Source organism: Atractosteus spatula, chromosome 2 (genome assembly GCF_055471065.1).
Source record: "Atractosteus spatula isolate fAtrSpa1 chromosome 2, fAtrSpa1.hap1, whole genome shotgun sequence".
Taxonomy (NCBI): Eukaryota; Metazoa; Chordata; class Actinopteri; order Semionotiformes; family Lepisosteidae; genus Atractosteus; species Atractosteus spatula.
Genome location: NC_142707.1, coordinates 13,957,316 through 13,976,770, shown reverse-complemented (window position 1 = coordinate 13,976,770; position 19,455 = coordinate 13,957,316). Strand labels below are relative to the sequence as shown.

At 35.1% G+C, this 19,455-nt stretch overlaps 1 protein-coding gene across 1 annotated transcript in view; it reads right to left on the bottom strand.

Annotated features, from left to right (window-relative positions):
- LOC148839340 (uncharacterized) overlaps positions 1–19,140 on the bottom strand; it is a 30,176-nt gene extending 11,036 nt beyond the window's left edge. The window contains exons 1-2 of the mRNA XM_088935790.1: positions 19,122–19,140; positions 13,634–13,948 (exon numbers count right to left, since the gene is read on the bottom strand). Coding sequence (XP_088791916.1) covers positions 13,634–13,948; positions 19,122–19,140 — 334 coding nt within the window. The remainder of the gene's footprint in view (positions 1–13,633; positions 13,949–19,121) is intronic.
- Between the last annotated feature and the right edge of the window lie 315 nt (positions 19,141–19,455).

The following is a 19,455-nucleotide window of genomic DNA, read 5'->3' as shown; positions in this document are numbered from 1 at the left end:
TGAGTATAACAAAACTAACACTTATAGCTGTGGACATATCAGTGTTTTCAACCACGTTTATCAGACATTTTGTTAATAAAAACTACTTGAATTTTGATTCCTCTTATCCACCTTGTGTTCTAATTTCGAGAGTGAAAGTTACCTAGACAACCCAAGAGGAAAGTTTCAGGAGAAGTACAATAGATCTCAAGGGAATTAAAAAGATAAAAATAACATAGATCTTTATAAATGAAAAACATCAAATAAGTTAACATGTAGAACCTAGTATAAAATAAGCATAACAAACCAAAATGTAGGGACATAAGGAGTATTGAAAATGAAGGAGTATTTCATCCATTTAGATATGATTTTCTGTTAACAAACATCAAATAACTCAACTCAGAAATACCTCAGTATTGGTTCCACTACCTATTTCTTTCTGCTGCTCCCTCCGAGACAAAGCAAGCAAAAAGAAATGCCTATACATGTCAGAAAAACTCTAATCTGAAGGGGGGGCCTCACTCTGATCAGTGCAGCAATGTCAATGTGATTCCCTCTCAGCTTCACAACAAAGTGTAGAATGCATGTCTTTGTTGACACGTTCCCAGTTCATATGGAAATTAAGATTTTGAAACTTATTGAAGGAAACAAAACCTCGAAGGAAGTTAGATTGACAAAGTATCTCCAGACATTGAAGATAACATTTGGAATAGAAATCCGTAAGACAGGATTGATCCTTCCTTAGGATATTTAAGTGTACAGTAAAATTATGTGTATAAAAAACATTGTTAACTAGTTTAAATCATTTGGGTTAAGTAGGCTAGTTTCAACAGCAATTGTTGGATGCTTAACATTAATGATAGAGAACGGCGCAGTAATCCAATGTGTTTTCCTGGTCTGTATACAGTATATACAGTATTTAGTTTAGTACTTTCAGAAATTTGATAAAACCATAATGTATTGTTCAGACTGTACCTGTATGAATTTGCAGTTGTTGGTAATCATCTTTTTAACCTCAAAATAATTTTGGATCATGGAGGGGTGATCTAAGATACTCTTGTTGTTTCCTCTTAGTTGCCAAAAACACAGTTCAGTTTACAGTTAATATTTGTGAATGCTCGGTGACCCTCTCTATTAATAATTTAAAGCCTTCAATAGTTTCAGTGAATTGTTTTGAGAAAAAAAATAAATTCCAAAAGAAAAAAATTGAGGTTATTCATTCATTTATAATGTTTGAATGCTTATAGCTTAAAGGCACAAACCAACTTCTTCACATTAGTCAGTATTTTCAAAATGGAAACAGTGACATTTTAAGTAGAGCTCAAAATAGTACTGACATTTCTAACACTGGAGAGAGATAATGTGACTTCTATCTGTCACCTCCTTGTCAATGTTAATTGGCAAATGCTAGTTCTGTATACCAACAGTTTGATTTTACAATGTGAAATAGTTATTTATTATAATCATTGTAACAATAATGTCTTCCATCTTAATGGCACATAATTTGTTTTTAGATAAATAAGATTTCACAAAAGAAAGAATGGTAAAATAAACTTCAGCTGTCTTCAGAATATTCAAAAGAATCAAATCTGGTAAACTGGAGAAGATTTTTGCTCATAGGAAGAATATGCTGTTAGAGACATTTTGAGTGTAAATAATCTAATTTAATTCTTTATGATGCTTTACTCATTTAATTTCTTATTTTCATGTGAGGGGACAGAGGCCCAAACCAGAATAAGTAAAACTTTTAATTTATACATATTATAACAAAACCCTGCTAACCTCTCATGGTAATACAAGATGTTAAATATAATTATAAAAACAGTAAATAAAACTAAATAAGAAGACTGTATAAGCTCACTAACTAGCTCTCATAGGTATGCTTGATGATTTTTTCACAGAATAAAGTATTTTTTTCAGTATTTCTGAGCCAACCACTTAAAGCTGCAACCGTGTGAGCTAAGAGTGTGTAATTTGCAACTATTAAATGTAGTACTGTACATATAACAAAATTATATCCAAGTCCACAAGGTATATTGAAGTGGCCTGAGAGAAATGCGAAGGGATGGAGCCTTTGGAGGGAAATGGCTGAGGATGCAGAATATTTTAAACTCATCTGGGGTCAGGCTAAGAAGCAAATGAGGGAAAGCAGGAATACAGTATGCTGGAGAAGGTCTGAGTCGTGGCTGCCTGGTCCACCTGGATCATGGGTGGAACAATTTTGTCAGCACTGATGGTTGAATGCCAGCAGTGGGGGAGAAAGGACAAGATGCATGGGTGCTGGCAGCAGCAAGACTTCGATAAAAGGACTGGATCCAGCATATTCTGATGGTGTACGCTTGCAGGGAGGGCATAGAGAGTGCCAGCTGCTGGGCAGAGTACTGGTTAAGGGAAGGAGATGAAAACAATGAGGATATTGCTTGGTCAGAAGGTTTGGTTGGTAGGACACCTGACAATGAAACTGTCACGGAGAGTTCTTTCTGGACCCTATGCAGATGACACGATCCAGGGTTGAGTGAGAAAACACGAGAAAAAAAAGGCATGCAGGATACGGAGATGAAAACGGGGGGGGCGTGTCCATGGAGTGCTGGTGGTCGGGGAAGGTGTGGCCGAGGCAAACGATACAGGGATGAGACAAACGGCGTATTCCCAAAACAGGGCAAAGGTCCAAGGCCAAACGATCTATCCGAGACAGACGATTAAAATCCAGAAATGGTTCGGGACCGGCAGGGGGCACAGGAACGGGAACAAGAAACAGAAACTAAAACCATAATGGAGCCAGGCTTATCCCGGTCCCGGGCTCGCATGATACGGGAACCAATGCAGAGCCTGGATTAACGTCAACGTCTGGCTTTTAAGGGGGAGCTGAAAAGGGGCTGGAACAGGGAACAGGTGCGGGAGATGAAACTAACAAGGAAGGGCTGGAGCGCCCTTAAGAGGACAGGTTGTGATCGTGACAGAAACAAGTTGAAGGGAGAGCAGAAACGGTGGAGAAAAGGTATGGACAGTGAAAAATGCCAGGGGTGAGCTGCTCTGGGGCTCCAAAAAGGGATGACATGAGGAAGAGTGAGAAGAGAGGAGCAAAGAAGGGTTCATATACCTGAGTCAAAACATGTAACCACCCATCCGGATATTAAGGGTCTCAAAGGTAAACAATTGAAAACTTTGCTGCATGGCATCTATACTGTAAGTGCAACAGTAATATGATAACAATACTCACTACAGGTGAAAAACAGTGATTCGGCATTAGAGAATATGAAACTGAGGACTGACAAAGTAATGTACACTGGAAATCGAAAATAAAAACTTTAGATATTCTGTACTCCATATTTTTTTATCTCCTTAGGTTCATTACATTTAATAAAGTTCATTTTTAATCACTGTGCTCTGTACTTTCACTTTTAAATTCATGAAGGGTTCTCTTGTTATTACTAAGAGTTTCAGTTGGAATGTCAATACTGTACATGTCATGTATCATACTTTAAGTTGTATCTTGTACTGCCCTCTGCTGTGCTTGCTGGAAATTTCTTGTCAGATACTTTTATATCTCACTTTTATACTTGAATGTACATAAAAATAAAATCACAGCTTAATGCCATAGGCAAAACAACATTAATGCATATTCAAATAGTAAAATAATGAAGACTGCTTACAGATCCTGAATTCTTTGATCAGGTTCCCTTGTAGTCTTCTCTGTTCATGACATAAAGATTCAGCCTGTCAGTACAGGACATTCCTTTAAGTCCTGGAATGTGGCTGGTTACTCTTCTTTTGACTCATGCCAGAGGAACAATTTCTTGTTTACCTGTGACTAAAATTCATTGCAGTATTCTAAGTGAGGTTTTTCTAATACCTTGTACAATTTTAGCATATCTTTTGATTTAAAATCTATGTTTCTTACTATATATAACATTGTCTTTATTATTGCTTCCCCACATTTTCTGTCAGATATAAAGGTATTTTGCATAAGTAGACTTATCAAGCTCCGTGTTTCCTGTTTTTGTTTTCTAGTTTTTGTTTTGGCAACCTGCATCTAATACCCTGATCTCCACCTCTCTTGCAACAGGCAGAAACACACACCATTGTGCCAATAAAGAATACTTCAAATATGTAGTTCCAAACATTTATCAGACAAATTTAATTGAATCAACCCAGTATTGGTTATACAGTAAGATCAATAAGATGTCAAGTGAAGGTCATTAAGAACTTCTGTTTCTTTTTTTTCCATTATCTCTTTTATTGTCTTGTCAGCTTTTGTGTTATTTCATGTGTTTGATAAGGGATGTACCAATATAAGTATTTTGACTTATGAAGTAGGGTGAAGTGGGGTTTAGGGGATAGGACTTTTTTAACTTAAGTTGCGTAGTTGTAACCTTTAATACCCTCTACAAGAGAGGGCAGCAAGAAGCACCCTTGTGCGTAGTGGGAACATTGCTGATAATCTCTATTGTCTGTCCCTGCCTGTCGGCCATCTTCCTCTCCATCTAAGCACTTCACTGGTGGTTGGTTATAAACATTGGGGACTGTTTATGCCAGGTGCATTTTCTTCTCCTGTACTGGTAAGGTTACTTCTTGTTTCCAGTGTGTACTTGTTGGTGAGAGCTTTTCTCAATTCTGTATTTTGGGACTACAGTCTAGTTCTGATATACCCAACAAACTGCAGAACATAAGCCAAAAAACTGGGTTATTGAAATATAATAATATTTTTAAAACATACATTCTGTTGTTTTTTGCTGCACTTTTTGAAACAGTACTGTACAGTACATGCATTTAACATTCCATTCCATTAATGATTTAAACATATATGTCAGCAAAAAATGAATCAGAAATATATGTGGACTTTGACATTTATATGTGTTTTCTGTAATACATTATTTGTGAGCACAGTGAGCACTTACATGTTTAAAAAGAAAAATATATAAAATTATCTTAATATTAGTATAAGCTACAGTATACTTGAGATATTGATTATTAAGCTATCTCCCCAATAGTTGGGGAACTGTTATTTGTTTACTTACTGTATGTAAATTGTTTTTAACAACAATTCCCAAGCCTGTCAGTCCCTGCAGGACTAGGTCTACCCAAACATTGCAGCATCCTGATTGTGTTACAACCAGTTTCTTCTATAAAAAATTGTGCATGTAGACAGGATGTCAAAATATACTAGGCAACGTTACTGTCACAGCCTATTAAAGCTAGTATTAAATGGGCCAGATATAGTAGCCCCATCTTGTGTTAAAGAAGATAAATTATAATAAAAACTATTGTAAAAACCAACTGAAACAACTGATAAGCGAGCACTGTTCTGAATGTATCTATTTTATACAGTATATTAATTATCAGGTAGGCAAATACCTTTAAAACCAGTATTAAGTTATTCAGAAAGTTATATTCAACAGTGAGAACTTTGTGAATTAGCGTTAGATTAATTAGAACTGCCAAACACCTGGGTTTTTACTTCAGGGGAAGGCACATTGCTTCTATAAAAATAGCTTTTGTTATCATTGTGATATAACATTATACTCAGACTCAATAAACATTTGCACTATTCACTTTTTACACAATCTAGCATGTTTTTTTTCTCACTTCTACTTATCTATTGTCCCCCAAACATATATATTCTTCCTATCATTATTATTTATTTTGTTTGTAATGTATTGTCTACATTATGAGTTGCTGTCTGTTGTACTGTCTGTTGTACTGTTTGTGTACCGGTGTCTCGAGACATCAGTGTGAATAAGAATTCCAATGTACCTGTAGATACGGCAATAAACTCCTATACTATAAACTTTATTCTATATTTTTACTGTATGTTTACATCCTGAAGTTTCTTTCTAATATACTGTACACAGGATATAAAAATATTGCCCTATTACAATATTTACAGTTATTGCATATGTAAATGTATTTTTAATTGATATTTTAAAGGGCAGAAGAAAAATAAGATATCCAGATAACCTTTGTTACATTTTGTTCTTACAATATATCAGTTCATCTACTGTATATGAACCACACAGCAAGTACTCTTCAGAGAAAACATGACAATGGAAATACATGTATTATTTTTATTTCACAGACAAAATTTACCATGTACAATATGTTATGTGTCTAGCAATAATAAAAAACTGCATGTTTCAATATTGATTAAATATTTTGAGAATTGAACACAGAGAGATTACATATAAAGAATTTTTATCATTCATCAGTAATTAATATTTAAGGGGACTGTGTGACTTACTCTCTTCATAAGGATTCTTATTCTAAGACTGAAAATGGGAATATGTTCCCTTATACTGTTTCTCAGTACAACAATACAACAATAAAACTACAACAATAATATATAGTACCCAGATCTTAAATACAATTGAACTGCCAGGGCTACTTTCGGTACATCATGCAGTACATCAGTGGCTCTCTATTGCAGATGCTAGGGAAATGGGGATAGAGAAGATTCCTCAATTTTAAAGTCCAATCCCGGAAAGCTTTGCAGAATATAATTTAAATGTCCGTGGTGAAAATGCACATTGGAAAGCTGAAATATTTCAAAAAAATTTTATATGTGGTATGTACGATCTGTTTCTTGTTGCACTTTGGTATTGTCCTTCATCAGTGTTTGCATCTGCTGAAAAGAAGAAAAAAGGTGGGAAGGAAGTGGGCTTGGTTTGATTAAATTCATTAAATGCACATACTGTATATAGCAAAGTTCCTATGTTGAAATGCTAGCACCTTTTGTGGATTACTTCAGAAGAAAAAAAAAAAAAATACATCTCTATCTACAGTATCTGTCTATAAGTATGTACTATGAAGATTATGGTTATGCTTTTAAATCGTACAATTAGGTATTGACATGTCAATACATGTCACTTAAATAAAAGTGGAATTTTTAATATACAGTAAATTACTTTAAAAATACTAAATGATAAGCAGTTTTTGTACCGCAAATCAGTTACACCATTTTCTATGCAGTAGGATAATAGCCACCAATGAAATTGAAGGTGATATTATGCTATTAAGTAATGTGGGTAATGTAAGCATGAGAACTCATGAATATTTGTTACATTGTGTTACTGTATATGACAAAGTAGCACAATTGAATACAGTAAGTTTCTTGTTCCCATCTGTGGTTATTTTAATCTATTTCAGAACCTTGGTGAAACCACATTATGAAACACTTAATTATACTCCTATGTCATAAATAATAATAACTGTTGTGACCACAAAACCCTTTGTTGTAAACTCAATATGGGATTTGAGATGTTTGTTTTAAATTCCACGTGTAGTAAGACCCCATTATGGAGTGACTGGGACATTGATGACCTATGGACATTTTCTCCCATCTCAGCCACTGAACTTTTAAAAAAATATTTCTGTTTGCCTAATGGTGTTATCTGGTCTTGGACTTCTTAGTGATTGACTTCACCATGCTCAGATATTTAATATATTAAATTCATTTGAAATGTTTTTATACCTTTCTCCTGATACGTGTTCCTTTATAAAAGTTAATTTGCTTAAAATACAATACCCGACTAAGAGATGATTGAGAAATTGGGATGTTTATTGTGAAATAATGTGAACCATTATTTTTGCTCACAGACACTTGTGTGGCTCATTAAGATAAGGTTGTTAATTTAAGATTTCTACAGCAAAGTGTTTGAATATTTATGAAATTATGAATCTATCCATTTTTCCAACCAAGCAAGCAATGAGTGCAAGGCAGGATACACCCTGAATGGGATGCCACTCATTTGCAGGCACAAAGAAGCACACACACTCACACCAGGACCAATTTTTCCAGAAGGTAACCTACAGTACAGTGCCTTTATGTCCTTGGACTGTGGGAGGAAACCAGAGCATCCAGAGGAAACCCACACAAACATGACGAGAACATACTCCACACTGATAGCGCCCCAGAAAACCCAGGGCCCCAGTGCTATGAGTCAGCAATGCTAACGATGCTGCCTCTACAATTACTGTATGAATTTCCTTTCTTATTCTATAGCATTGTTGATTAGGTTGTGTACATAGACATTATTATTTTTGTCAATTTAACTTCAAATTGACAACAAGCTTTAAAACAACAAATAGTGAAAGGGGATTGCATACTTTTGCAGGGCACTGTGATTTAATAATCAGTTGTTTAAATTGTTTATAAGGTATAATTACAAGAATTTATTGTAAATTGACAGTCCCTACTTTGATGAAAAAGGAGGCAGTGCAAGTTGCAGAATAGAGACAAAGAGGTACTTACACACCTGTTTCTGTTCAGTTTCTTTCTCTCTGGAAAATAAAATCAGTAATCCTACTGGTAAATATGATATATTTACATGTTTTGTTTTCTGGAAAAAAATCAAAATTTCATTTATTTCTCTATATGCTTTTAAAACAACAAAACAGAATTTGATTAAAAGGGAATATAATATGGAATCGCGTATCTAAAGAATTTAATAACGGTATGATTATATCCGTGTACTGCGACAGGGCTGTGTAGGGCTGTTTCGCCTGCCTGTTCATGTGAGCTGTCTTGTAGCCTACTGGTCTAGGTGCGTGACTACCAACTGGCAGGTTGTGTGTTTGAATCCAGCTGGTGCTGGACTTTTCTTTTAACAAACATTTCTTCGAAAAAATAGGTAAGCGATATTATGGACAATCAATTGACTTTTATATTTCAAAATATCGCAACATGATCGATATTTGCGATATTTTGAACATATCTTCCCTTCTGACAGCGGTTCCTGCTTCTACTGTGTGTGTGTGTGTGCAACAGAGTAAATTTTTATAGAGAAATGGAGGCTGGACAGTATGCGTTACAATATAAACATTTATATTGATTTAAATCGTGTTCTGATTTAAATCGCAAACGCGTGTTTAATTATGTGTTTTTTAATCATAATCAGGCTAATGCATTTCTACATTTTCTGTATGAACCAGCTTAGAGGTTCATACAGAAAGACAGCTTGTGTTTAAATTGAGTGTAAGGTAATTTATGCTTCTAAAGTCATGGTCAGCATTTATTATTGTACTGTACTGTAAACTTTTTCTGTGCCTAGTCACATTATTTTATAGCGTTTTTATTGCGTTATTAAATCCGGTGGCGCTGTGTGTTAGTTTCCTGACTCCCATTATTTAAACTGCGACACTGATCATTCATCTCTAAATAAACTTTATTTTATATAGCGTTTTAAGCGAATAGGTAATTAGATTGCTCATAAACCTAATCGCTTTTTCTACATAAACACAGCGTGATTGCTCTCTGAAAATGCTTTTCTTTTATTTTTAAAGTAGGCTCAGATTTCAACTATAGATCGTATTATTATAAACTTTCTTGGAAAAATGTATTTTATGTAAACCATGTTTGCTATTAATTCATTTAGGGCTAAAATACGTTCATTGTCCTCCAATCGAGTCGAGTTGACATTGGAAGCCTGCCACACCCGGACTGTTAAACCAACGCATTAGCACGTCAAAGCCCATTGAGCCAGTATTGGCTTTAGTATTCCCCCCCTCTCCCCTCAATTCAATTCAATTCAAGGTGTTTTATTTGCATGACAGATGGGTACAAGCAGTGTTGGGTATGCATATTGTAACGCTTACGGCAGACAGGCACTGTGTAAGAGCTGGCGCACCAGAGCAGCGCACCGAGGGAGCGTCTGCATTTATAACTTAGTTTTTAAAATTAGTCAAGCAATATGAAGCATCTCCTTTTACTTAGTGCCTGAGCATAAAAAGAATAGGAGCATACTGCAACGCGTGTGAAGTCCATAAACGATATTAATTTTGGAACTTAAACATACAGTATATGGCTGGTCTCGGTACTTTAAAGAAAACATACACACCAGTATTCCATTTCTCCCTAAACATTTTAAGCATCGAAGTCTTTAACTAACGCGATACCGGAGTCAACAAGCATACTTTTAGAATTTGATTAAAAGGGAATATAATATGGAATCGCGTATCTAAAGAATTTAATAACGGTATGATTATATCCGTGTACTGCAACAGGGCTGTGTAGGGCTGTTTCGCTTACTGCCGACAGGCACTGTGTAAGACCCGGCGTACCAGAGCGAGCGTTTGCATTTATAACTTAGTTTTTAAAATTAGTCAAGCAATATGAACTCCCGGAGTGCTGGCTGTGACGAATTAAACCGGTCTCACAGGTATTCAAAGTAGGAAGTACAGTGTTAAGTGGTAGCTGGGCTACTCCCTCAATAGAATCGCTTTAAGGAAAAGCATTTTCAGAGAGCAATCACGCTGTGTTTATGTAGAAAAAGTGATTAGGTTTATGAGCAATCTAATTACCTATTCGCTTAAAACGCTATATAAAATAAAGTTTCTTTAGAGATGAATGATAGGTGACTATTCATTGTTATTAAAAAGACTTAAATTCGATCATGTCGTGATATTTAGAAATATAAATTAGTTTGGTACGAGTGAGGTTTTATTTAATCTCTGACCAAGGGAAACGTTTCATTTTTTCAAAGAAATGTTTGTTAAAAAATAAAGTCATAGTTCCATGGGTTTCAATCACAGACCATGTGACATGGGAGTCAGGAAACTAACACACAGCGCCACCGGATTTAATAACGCAATAAAAACGCTATAAAATAATGTATCTGTCCCACTCAGAATATCCTCAGATCAGTTTGCTACCAGCAATCAAACAAAAAAAATGGAAAGAATTGTCTTCTCCTGATTGGAACCTTTCTTACTGTCTTATAATTTAGCAGGCTACCTTTTAATTTCCACTGAGAGAAGGAAGTCACTTGTCATGCAGCTATTTTATTCTTCATTGCACAATATGCTCTAAGTTAGCAAATGAAACATGAACACTTATTGAAATAAATCAAGAATACGATTAACATGAATGTATAAACATCCAAACTATACTTTATCACATTTAATTATTGTTTACATCTTCCGCCTGAGAACAGTCACCCGTTGCTACCCAACGCAGAAACACAGCCACTAACTAGCAAAGAGAGGACATTAGCTAGCCAATATGATAAAGAAATAAATGATTATTTTGTTTATTTCTTTTGCACATTTATTTGAACATTTCCATCGATTGTACAAGCACTTGGAAACTGTCCAATCCCTAGTTCATCAAGCATTTACCGGTCTGGCGCCAGTCTGTGTCTTCTAGGATATAATGCCAGCGAACTCTTGTTTTTATGTCCACTATAACTACGCTGGGCAAACGTTCTGAGGTCAAATTCTTCCAGCACGGGGGTACCTTTAAAGCGGAGACGACGGCACCGACATTTTTTGGCGCGCCTTCTCTTTAAAGCCCTGGCCAAATATGAAGACAATAAATAATTTCCTAAGATACGCGATTAAAAAATAAATAAATAAAAATTTGAATCTCCTGCGGAACACATTCCATAAGAATCAGCGGTTTTACAGTATATATCGCCTTTAAAGGTGACTTCTCAAAACGCTTTACGGGATAAAAACAACCAGAACAGCAGCAACAACAATATTGTATTTCATTGCACTTTGAAAACCAAGTAATAACTTAACTATACAGTACGTGCAAACATTTCGTATGTTGCTGTCGTGAATGCCTGCGTACCCATAAGTTTCTTATTTGCCTTGAGTCTGTCTACAGTATATCTGTCCCACTACCCCCCTCTCTCTCTCAATTCAATTCAATTCAAGGTGTTTTATTTGCATGACAGATGGGTACAAGCAGTGTTGGGTATGTATATTGTCACGCTTACTGCCGACAGGCACTGTGTAAGACCCGGCGTACCAGAGCAGCGCACCGAGGAAGCGTTTGCATTTATAACTTAGTTTTTAAAATTAGTCAAGCAATATGAACTCCCGGAGTGCTGGCTGTGACGAATTAAACCGGTCTCACAGGTATTCAAAGTAGGAAGTACAGTGTTAAGTGGTAGCTGGGCTACTCCCTCAATAGAATCGCTTTAAGGAAAAGCATTTTCAGAGAGCAATCACGCTGTGTTTATGTAGAAAAAGCGATTAGGTTTATGAGCAATCTAATTACCTATTCGCTTAAAACGCTATATAAAATAAAGTTTATTTAGAGATGAATGATCAGTGTCGCAGTTTAAATAATGGGAGTCAGGAAACTAACACACAGCGCCACCGGATTTAATAACGCAATAAAAACGCTATAAAATAATGTGACTAGGCACAGAAAAAGTTTACAGCACAGTACAATAATAAATGCTGACCATGACTTTAGAAGCATAAATTACCTTACACTCAATTTAAACACAAGCTGTCTTTCTGTATGAACCTCTAAGCTGGTTCATACAGAAAATGTAGAAATGCATTAGCCTGATTATGATTAAAAAACACATAATTAAACACGCGTTTGCGATTTAAATCAGAACACGATTTAAATCAATATAAATGTTTATATTGTAACGCATACTGTCCAGCCTCCATTTCTCTATAAAAATTTACTCTGTTGCACACACACACACAGTAGAAGCAGGAACCGCTGTCAGAAGGGAAGATATGTTCAAAATATCGCAAATATCGATCATGTTGCGATATTTTGAAATATAAAAGTCAATTGATTGTCCATAATATCGCTTACCTATTTTTTCGAAGAAATGTTTGTTAAAAGAAAAGTCCAGCACTAGCTGGATTTGAACACACAACCTGCCAGTTGGTAGTCACGCACCTAGACCAGTCGGCTACAAGACAGCTCGCATGAACAGGTAGGCGAAACAGCCCTACACAGCCCTGTCGTAGCACACGAATACCGTTATTAAATTCTTTAGATACGCGATTCCATATTATATTAGCAGAAAAGCTTAAAACTACCACTTTTTCACACGCTATTTCACATGCTAGTTAAATACTTCAATGCTTAAAATCGTTAGGGAGAAATGGAATACCGGTGTGCATTTTTCCTTTAAAGTGCCGATTCCTGGAATCTAACTGGCTGACACCCCTCTGAAGTGGTTCCATAAAATCTGGTATACGGAAAAGAAAGCGTTGATAAATACAAGTGTCTTTTAATACACTCTTTGCTGTGCTCTTGAGGATCCTTGTGATATTTTAAGCTCTAGTTGAATGATAGGTGTCGCATTTTAAATCATTTTCATAGTTAGAAATTATGAAACGCCCTGTTAAAAGCAAGGAAGTTTTTATGCCCGTTGAAGTAAAACAAAATGCCTGACAAAGTATGGCTTGGACAGATTCCAAGTGCTTGTACAAATGTGCTAAAGAAATTATACTTTGAGTATACAGCTTGTCCAAAGTCATCCATTATTAATACTATTAGTAATATCTTCAGTAAAGGCTTTGATGCATAAATATTTCTGATAAAGGTAGGTTGTGTACTTTTGTCCAACTGAGCAATCTTGCTTTCATAAAATATACCAACATTTTAATGACTGATGATTAACATGCTGTAATACACAGTTCAAAATTAAAAGCTCAAATGCTGTACATGAGAGGTTAAGCTCCCCCTGGCGGTTTTACAAGGCGACGCCGGATAGTTAACCACGTGACACCACGTTAACTGCGTCATACCGCGTGATACTGCGACACGCCCACCGGGGTATGCCGCGAAATACCTCACTCATTTTGAATGGCTGCATCTGTACATACAACTGTATGATGATAATTGTATACGAAAAAAATACTTTAAAGAAATGTACTTGATTAAACCAGTCCTCACCCTGTACATTGATTCTGATGCTTCTGCTGTGCTGTGAGTTAACACTTTCTCCCTCTATTATTAGTTGAACAGAACAGCTCAGAGAGACCTCAGTACTGTTTCCTGTACCTCTATGTCTCAACAGATCCCTTCCAGACACAGACAGTACACAGACTTTATATTCTTTTCTGTAGAGCTCTGAGCTGAAAGGGCTTAGATTCTGACCAGTGTAGAAAAAGCAGCGTGTTCCTGTCTCAGCTTCACAGCGAATTTTGGCACGCTCCTCTATGTTGAAGCGTTCAGAATCCACATAGATACGAAGATTTCCAAACGTGTCTGTGGAAATCAAACCAGCAGGAGAAATGAAACTCCATGCCAGGAGAGGGAATGGAGAGACTTACAGTACTTTCATTATAGCATTGGCAGCTTTTAGCTGTAATCAGAGCAGCATCTGCTGTTTTAAGAGGCCAACATAACTCATGTAAGAGACTAAAATGCTTATTTTTTTGGTACAAAACATTTCAAGACATGCTAATTTGCAAAAAAAAAACAGCATTTTATGAGTATTCTAAGATGTTAACAAAATAAAAAGTGATGAAGTAATTTGCTTTACAAAATTAACAATTAAAATTAATTGAATTAGTTTATTTGATATTTTAACCCATACTTTCATTTAGAAGTATTTTAAAAAAACAGTGACATAGAAAAAGGCAGTTGACTCAATATATTATCTGATACTTGCTACAGCAGTTTTCTAAAATACATCTGTACCTGTCTAAGGATTTATACAAATACAGAATCTAGAACAATGGAACTTTAAAGATGCATTAATTTTAGTTATAACGACAACAATGTCTCACTAAACACTTTTTATTGCTTTTTTAGTTGTATTCATTCTGCAGAGACAATTGTTTGGTATTCCTCCAAAAACACAGCTCAAAAAGACTGTAGATTTATTCACATGAGGCTGGTTTTCCAGCAGTGCCCCCTGAGACATAGAGACATGATATGTTCAAAACCTGTGTGGCACCAGTCTAGAAGGCTCTAGGCTCTGATCAATATAACGTTTGTCCCTCTCAGTTGCAGAGTAACTTTGAACATACTTGTCTTTGTGGATGTGTGCTGGTTGCACTTTAATTTGGGGCTTTATAAGTCCATCTGTGAGTGGAATAAAAACTGTACTCATTTACAAAGCATTTGGAGTTCCATGGTACTATGGTGGTAAGGGCTGCTGCCAGGTTTACTGATTGATTGATCAGCTGAAGAACTGATGTGAAGTCAGATTTAATTATCATATTTTTACTTAATTTACTGCAAATTTGTGTTTAGTGTTTACCAGGTGTTGAAAATGGTACAACATGAAGGTTAAGTGGAGAATTAACATTTAAATATGAATAAAGCGTAAAGTATTCAGAGCTTAAAATAATATAAATACACATATTGCATATCATATTTTAAATTTAATTTCACTGTAAACTGTACTACAGTATGCTGTACTTGATAATGAGTACTGTATAGAGTGTAGGTAGTTTCAAAGCACTGTGCCCACATGTAAAACATTTCACACATTTGCCTAAAATTTTAATTTTAATAAATAGTACTTTCTTTTCACTGTTTTATCAAAGTTGCGCTTAAAGCTTTGCTTTTGCTCCTAGAAAATGAAGCAGTTTAGCCCTGGAACAGAAAGCTTTGTACGTGATCCCACATACCATTTAAAATTATAAACACATTTCATTACGTGTAACAATTGATTTATATATGATTAATATCATTAATATATCATTAAATTAATATTATTATATAATTAATATATTATTACATTAAGAGGAATATAATAAGAATGATACATTCAGTCTAATCCTGAAAATGTTTCTGCTGATCCTGGAATCTTAAGTTATTGGGCAACCTGCGTGAGTCAACTTCATTTGGAAATGCTCTTATTGTTTTGATTTATGATAGATTGAACCTCTAAAAAAAGTTTTACCTAAATTAGAACCTTAATTAATCAGTACTTTTATATCGCAAATTAATACCTTACCTGAACAGCTTGTTCTCAATTTAGCCCCAGCTAGAGCTTTTAGAAAACATCGAAAATGTTAACGAACACATATTATATTCAAAATCTTCCAGTACAAGAAAAATAAAAATGAACACTAATCAGTTGAAATTTGGATGCATAATGAGTAAAAATTGAGAAAACCGTGATGTTTTTGCTGAACGTAACAAGCTATACAGAGGAGAGAGTGAGCCGATATCAATACAAAGAAAAAAGCTAAACGGCAAAGAAAGTTTGAACAGAATTAAAATATTTAATGTGATCATTTGAATTTAATACTATTCAGGTCAAAGAATAACAGCCTTATATATACTTCATTGATTTATGAATGAATTGAATGTACTTCATTAAAAATATATTACATCCTTCCAAAGATTTCATAATTTATTTTTCTATATATAAAAATATATTGTGAAAACCTGACTGGAAATATTTTGACTGGAAATCAGATATAGGGTTTTAAATTCTGGTGTATACTTATATTTCAGGATACAAACTTCATAACTTTCAAAGAAATGCGCTCAGAGTTAGAAATTGCAGTACTTTTAACTCTTTTGACACTCTCTGTGAAAAACAATTTGTTGTTGAATATTTTGTGTTCCATAACTATGCTGTCTCTCTATATCATGGCACTTTTCAAAATTGTACTATCTTTTAGTGCTAGAAAACGAGTTCACATAATATTTATATAAACACTGTGACAGCAACCTGATATAAAAAAATTGCATTCATTAATTATTTGTAAGACTAAAGAGAATGATAAATAATATACTCACTCAGTGTGAGAAAAGACAATGAAAGCAACATGATTTTGCAGGGTAGAGTGATTCTTCAAAGCATGCGTGACTTACAATATGGGTTCAAACAGGTAATATGAGATACAAAACAAACAGGAAGATATCACTAAGAACATCACAGTGATGACAACCTTTTTTTTATGAGAACTTAACACACCCACTGAAAATAAAATTCTTAAGAAACACCTCATTGTTTTGTGCTGTTTTTTATAAATGACACTAGTTATATTGTAGCAGTCACCGTTTCCTTTCTCAACTTTAAGCAGGGAGACACCCTGGAATTAGTACTGCTATATCTTCAGGAGGCAGGGAGGACCTTTCAGTTACCTAGAAAGAAATGAATGCTAAAGGAAACATTCTGAACTTTGTGTGTTTGCACCAGAACTGGCAACTAAGGAAACTGTCCTGCACTTTTTCAAGTTGGTTGGTTTGGTTTAGGAATAGCCATTTCTGCACATGAAAAGGGTATACAAAGTTTTATCTTTGGATATCACAGTTTCAATGTCAGTTACTCACATTACAATTTTATGGTTTGTCTTTTCTTAGCTGTAATTTCAGTCATGCTTTTTACATTCTTATTTTAATTAGTTGCATCTCTGAATGTTTAAAAATCAATGTCAAACACCTGCTCTAGTTAACAGTGACAAAGGTCATAACACAGTACCAATCTCTAGTATGCTATCTTTACAATATGAGAAAAGGAAATAGATTAGTTTCTGTTACTGTCAGTAGTCAAATTAAGTTCAGATTTTGGTGTTCTTGTTTTTTTTGTAGAGCTAATTTTCCAAAATCCAAATCTATCAGTCTCTGAATTATGTGTACTGTATATCTTCTGTGAAGGTTACTCTTTTAGTTTCTTGACATTAGACATATGGCACAGACACTTTTTCTGACCAAACATCAGTTACTGATGAAGCACAGACAAGTTAAATCATCTTAGCAATTGGGTTTTTAAAGCCATGTGTTGCTATTGGCCAGGGAGACTCCATACTGTCTGTCTTGGATGACCTGCTGATACTGAGCTGTGGTGCCTATGATGTGTTAAAAGACAAGTGGTTCACAGGCAGGCAGGTCTGTGGAATCTGCCTAGATTTATTGCATTGTCCTCCGTGCACGGGTGTAGGCTTCATAGTTGCAAGTGAAGACAACTGGCTATTCCAAATTAGATAAAGAAAATAATTGGTGAGTCTAGATATTATTTAAGATTTTGTAAAATGTATTCTCTCTCACACAATAGAAGCATCTGACATACTGTAGGAATGTTTCCTCACAGAAAATTGTTAAAAAAAAACAGTGAATAAGCAAATCATCTAATAAAAACAGATATATAAAAGGGAGATGGCTGGGAGCTTAAAATCTTTGGTAAAGTACTAGTTTTGTTCTGGCTTGTGTGAAAAACAAAGGTGATTGTGATGGTGCAAGACTAGTACTTGGCCAAGGTCTCCCATGGAGTTAAAATTGGACACACCTATCTTGATTGCCTGATTAGTGTCTTGTGTGTCTGGGATGTCACTGGAATAAAAAAAAATAATTTGATTGGTCCAGTTGGTAATTCCACATTCCACAGGATTTACTATCAGTTTTATATTAGTAGCCAGGTGGGCATAGAGTTGTGAGCTGTGTCTAATCTCCTGCAGTTCAGGAAGAAAATAAGGAGAACTGCACTCTGTGCAGTTAATATTTATTTACTTATTTAATCAAACCTATCGAAACAACCACAAGATATGTAATAGAAAATGTTACCAAAAAGTATAGTTGAAGGAAGAAACTGTAGTGGAATTGTTTTAACATTAGATCTACTGACTTAGGTCTTTCAAATCCTTTCCTACAAGAGAACTTAATGGAAAGGGTCATCATTATCTGCTTTAAGACTCATAAAATATCTATTGGTTTTTATTAGTTAGATTAAATCATTAAGAAATGGGATGTAAAGAAAACCAGAAGGAAAGCTGAGGAAATTGTCTTGATAAGTTCATTTATTAATCCTTATTGAAGGAAAAGGAGACCTTTTTAGGTTAGAAAAAATAAAGACAGTAGCCTACAGATCTCTTATAGTCATTATATATATAGTCAACAGTATGTGTACGTTCTGTGGTTTCCCCTTTTTGTGAAATTATAAAATGATGCACACATGTTTTAAAAACTGAATATGTTATTCAAAGTCTGAATACTTAAACTGAAGACTTCTAAGGCTAAGATATGTGAAAGTTATGAGTATTCAGAACTCAATGTTTGGTTGAAGCAACAGTGGTAGCAATTTCAGTCTTTTGGGGTAAATTTCTACCAACTTTGCACATCACTTTGGTGCAGTTTTTGTCCTTCAAGGTCACTTATGGATGGTAAAGTCACAAGACTTTCCACAGATTTTCAATAATGCTTAAATCAGGACTTTGATTGGGCTTCTTAAGGACATTCACTTTTCAATTCTCAAGTCACTACATGGCATCTTTGGCATAATGCTTTGAATCATTGTCTTGCTGAAAGGTACTGTAAGCTTTTGTCCCAATTTAAGGGTCCAAAGCAAGTTTTCCACTCTGCCATGTTGGCCAGCTTTGTGGAATGACTGGTACTGTACTGTATATGCACACTTTCTCCCATCTCAACCATTGAACTCTGTAGCTCAAGTCATCATTGGTCTCACAGTTGTATCTCCAACCTGTTTCCTCTTTGCCCATCTGGTCAGTTTGGAAGCAAAACTTAATTTAGACAATGTCTGGGCATCTTCCACTTCTTAAATATTGACTTCTCCATCCTCTAAGGGATGCCTGTTGTCTTCCTCATCTGTGTCTTTGTATAACCATACTTGACTTGTTATTAAAACTCCTTGGTGAAATAATTTTGTGGACTGTTAAAATACACCTTAAATAATTGGTACAACAAAGGGTTGAATATGTAAGTATAGGGATATGTAAGTTTTGTGCATTTACTGGAATAATTATTAATTGTAGCAGTAAGTCACAAAATGATTCTTTGATGGCTATTAGAAAACT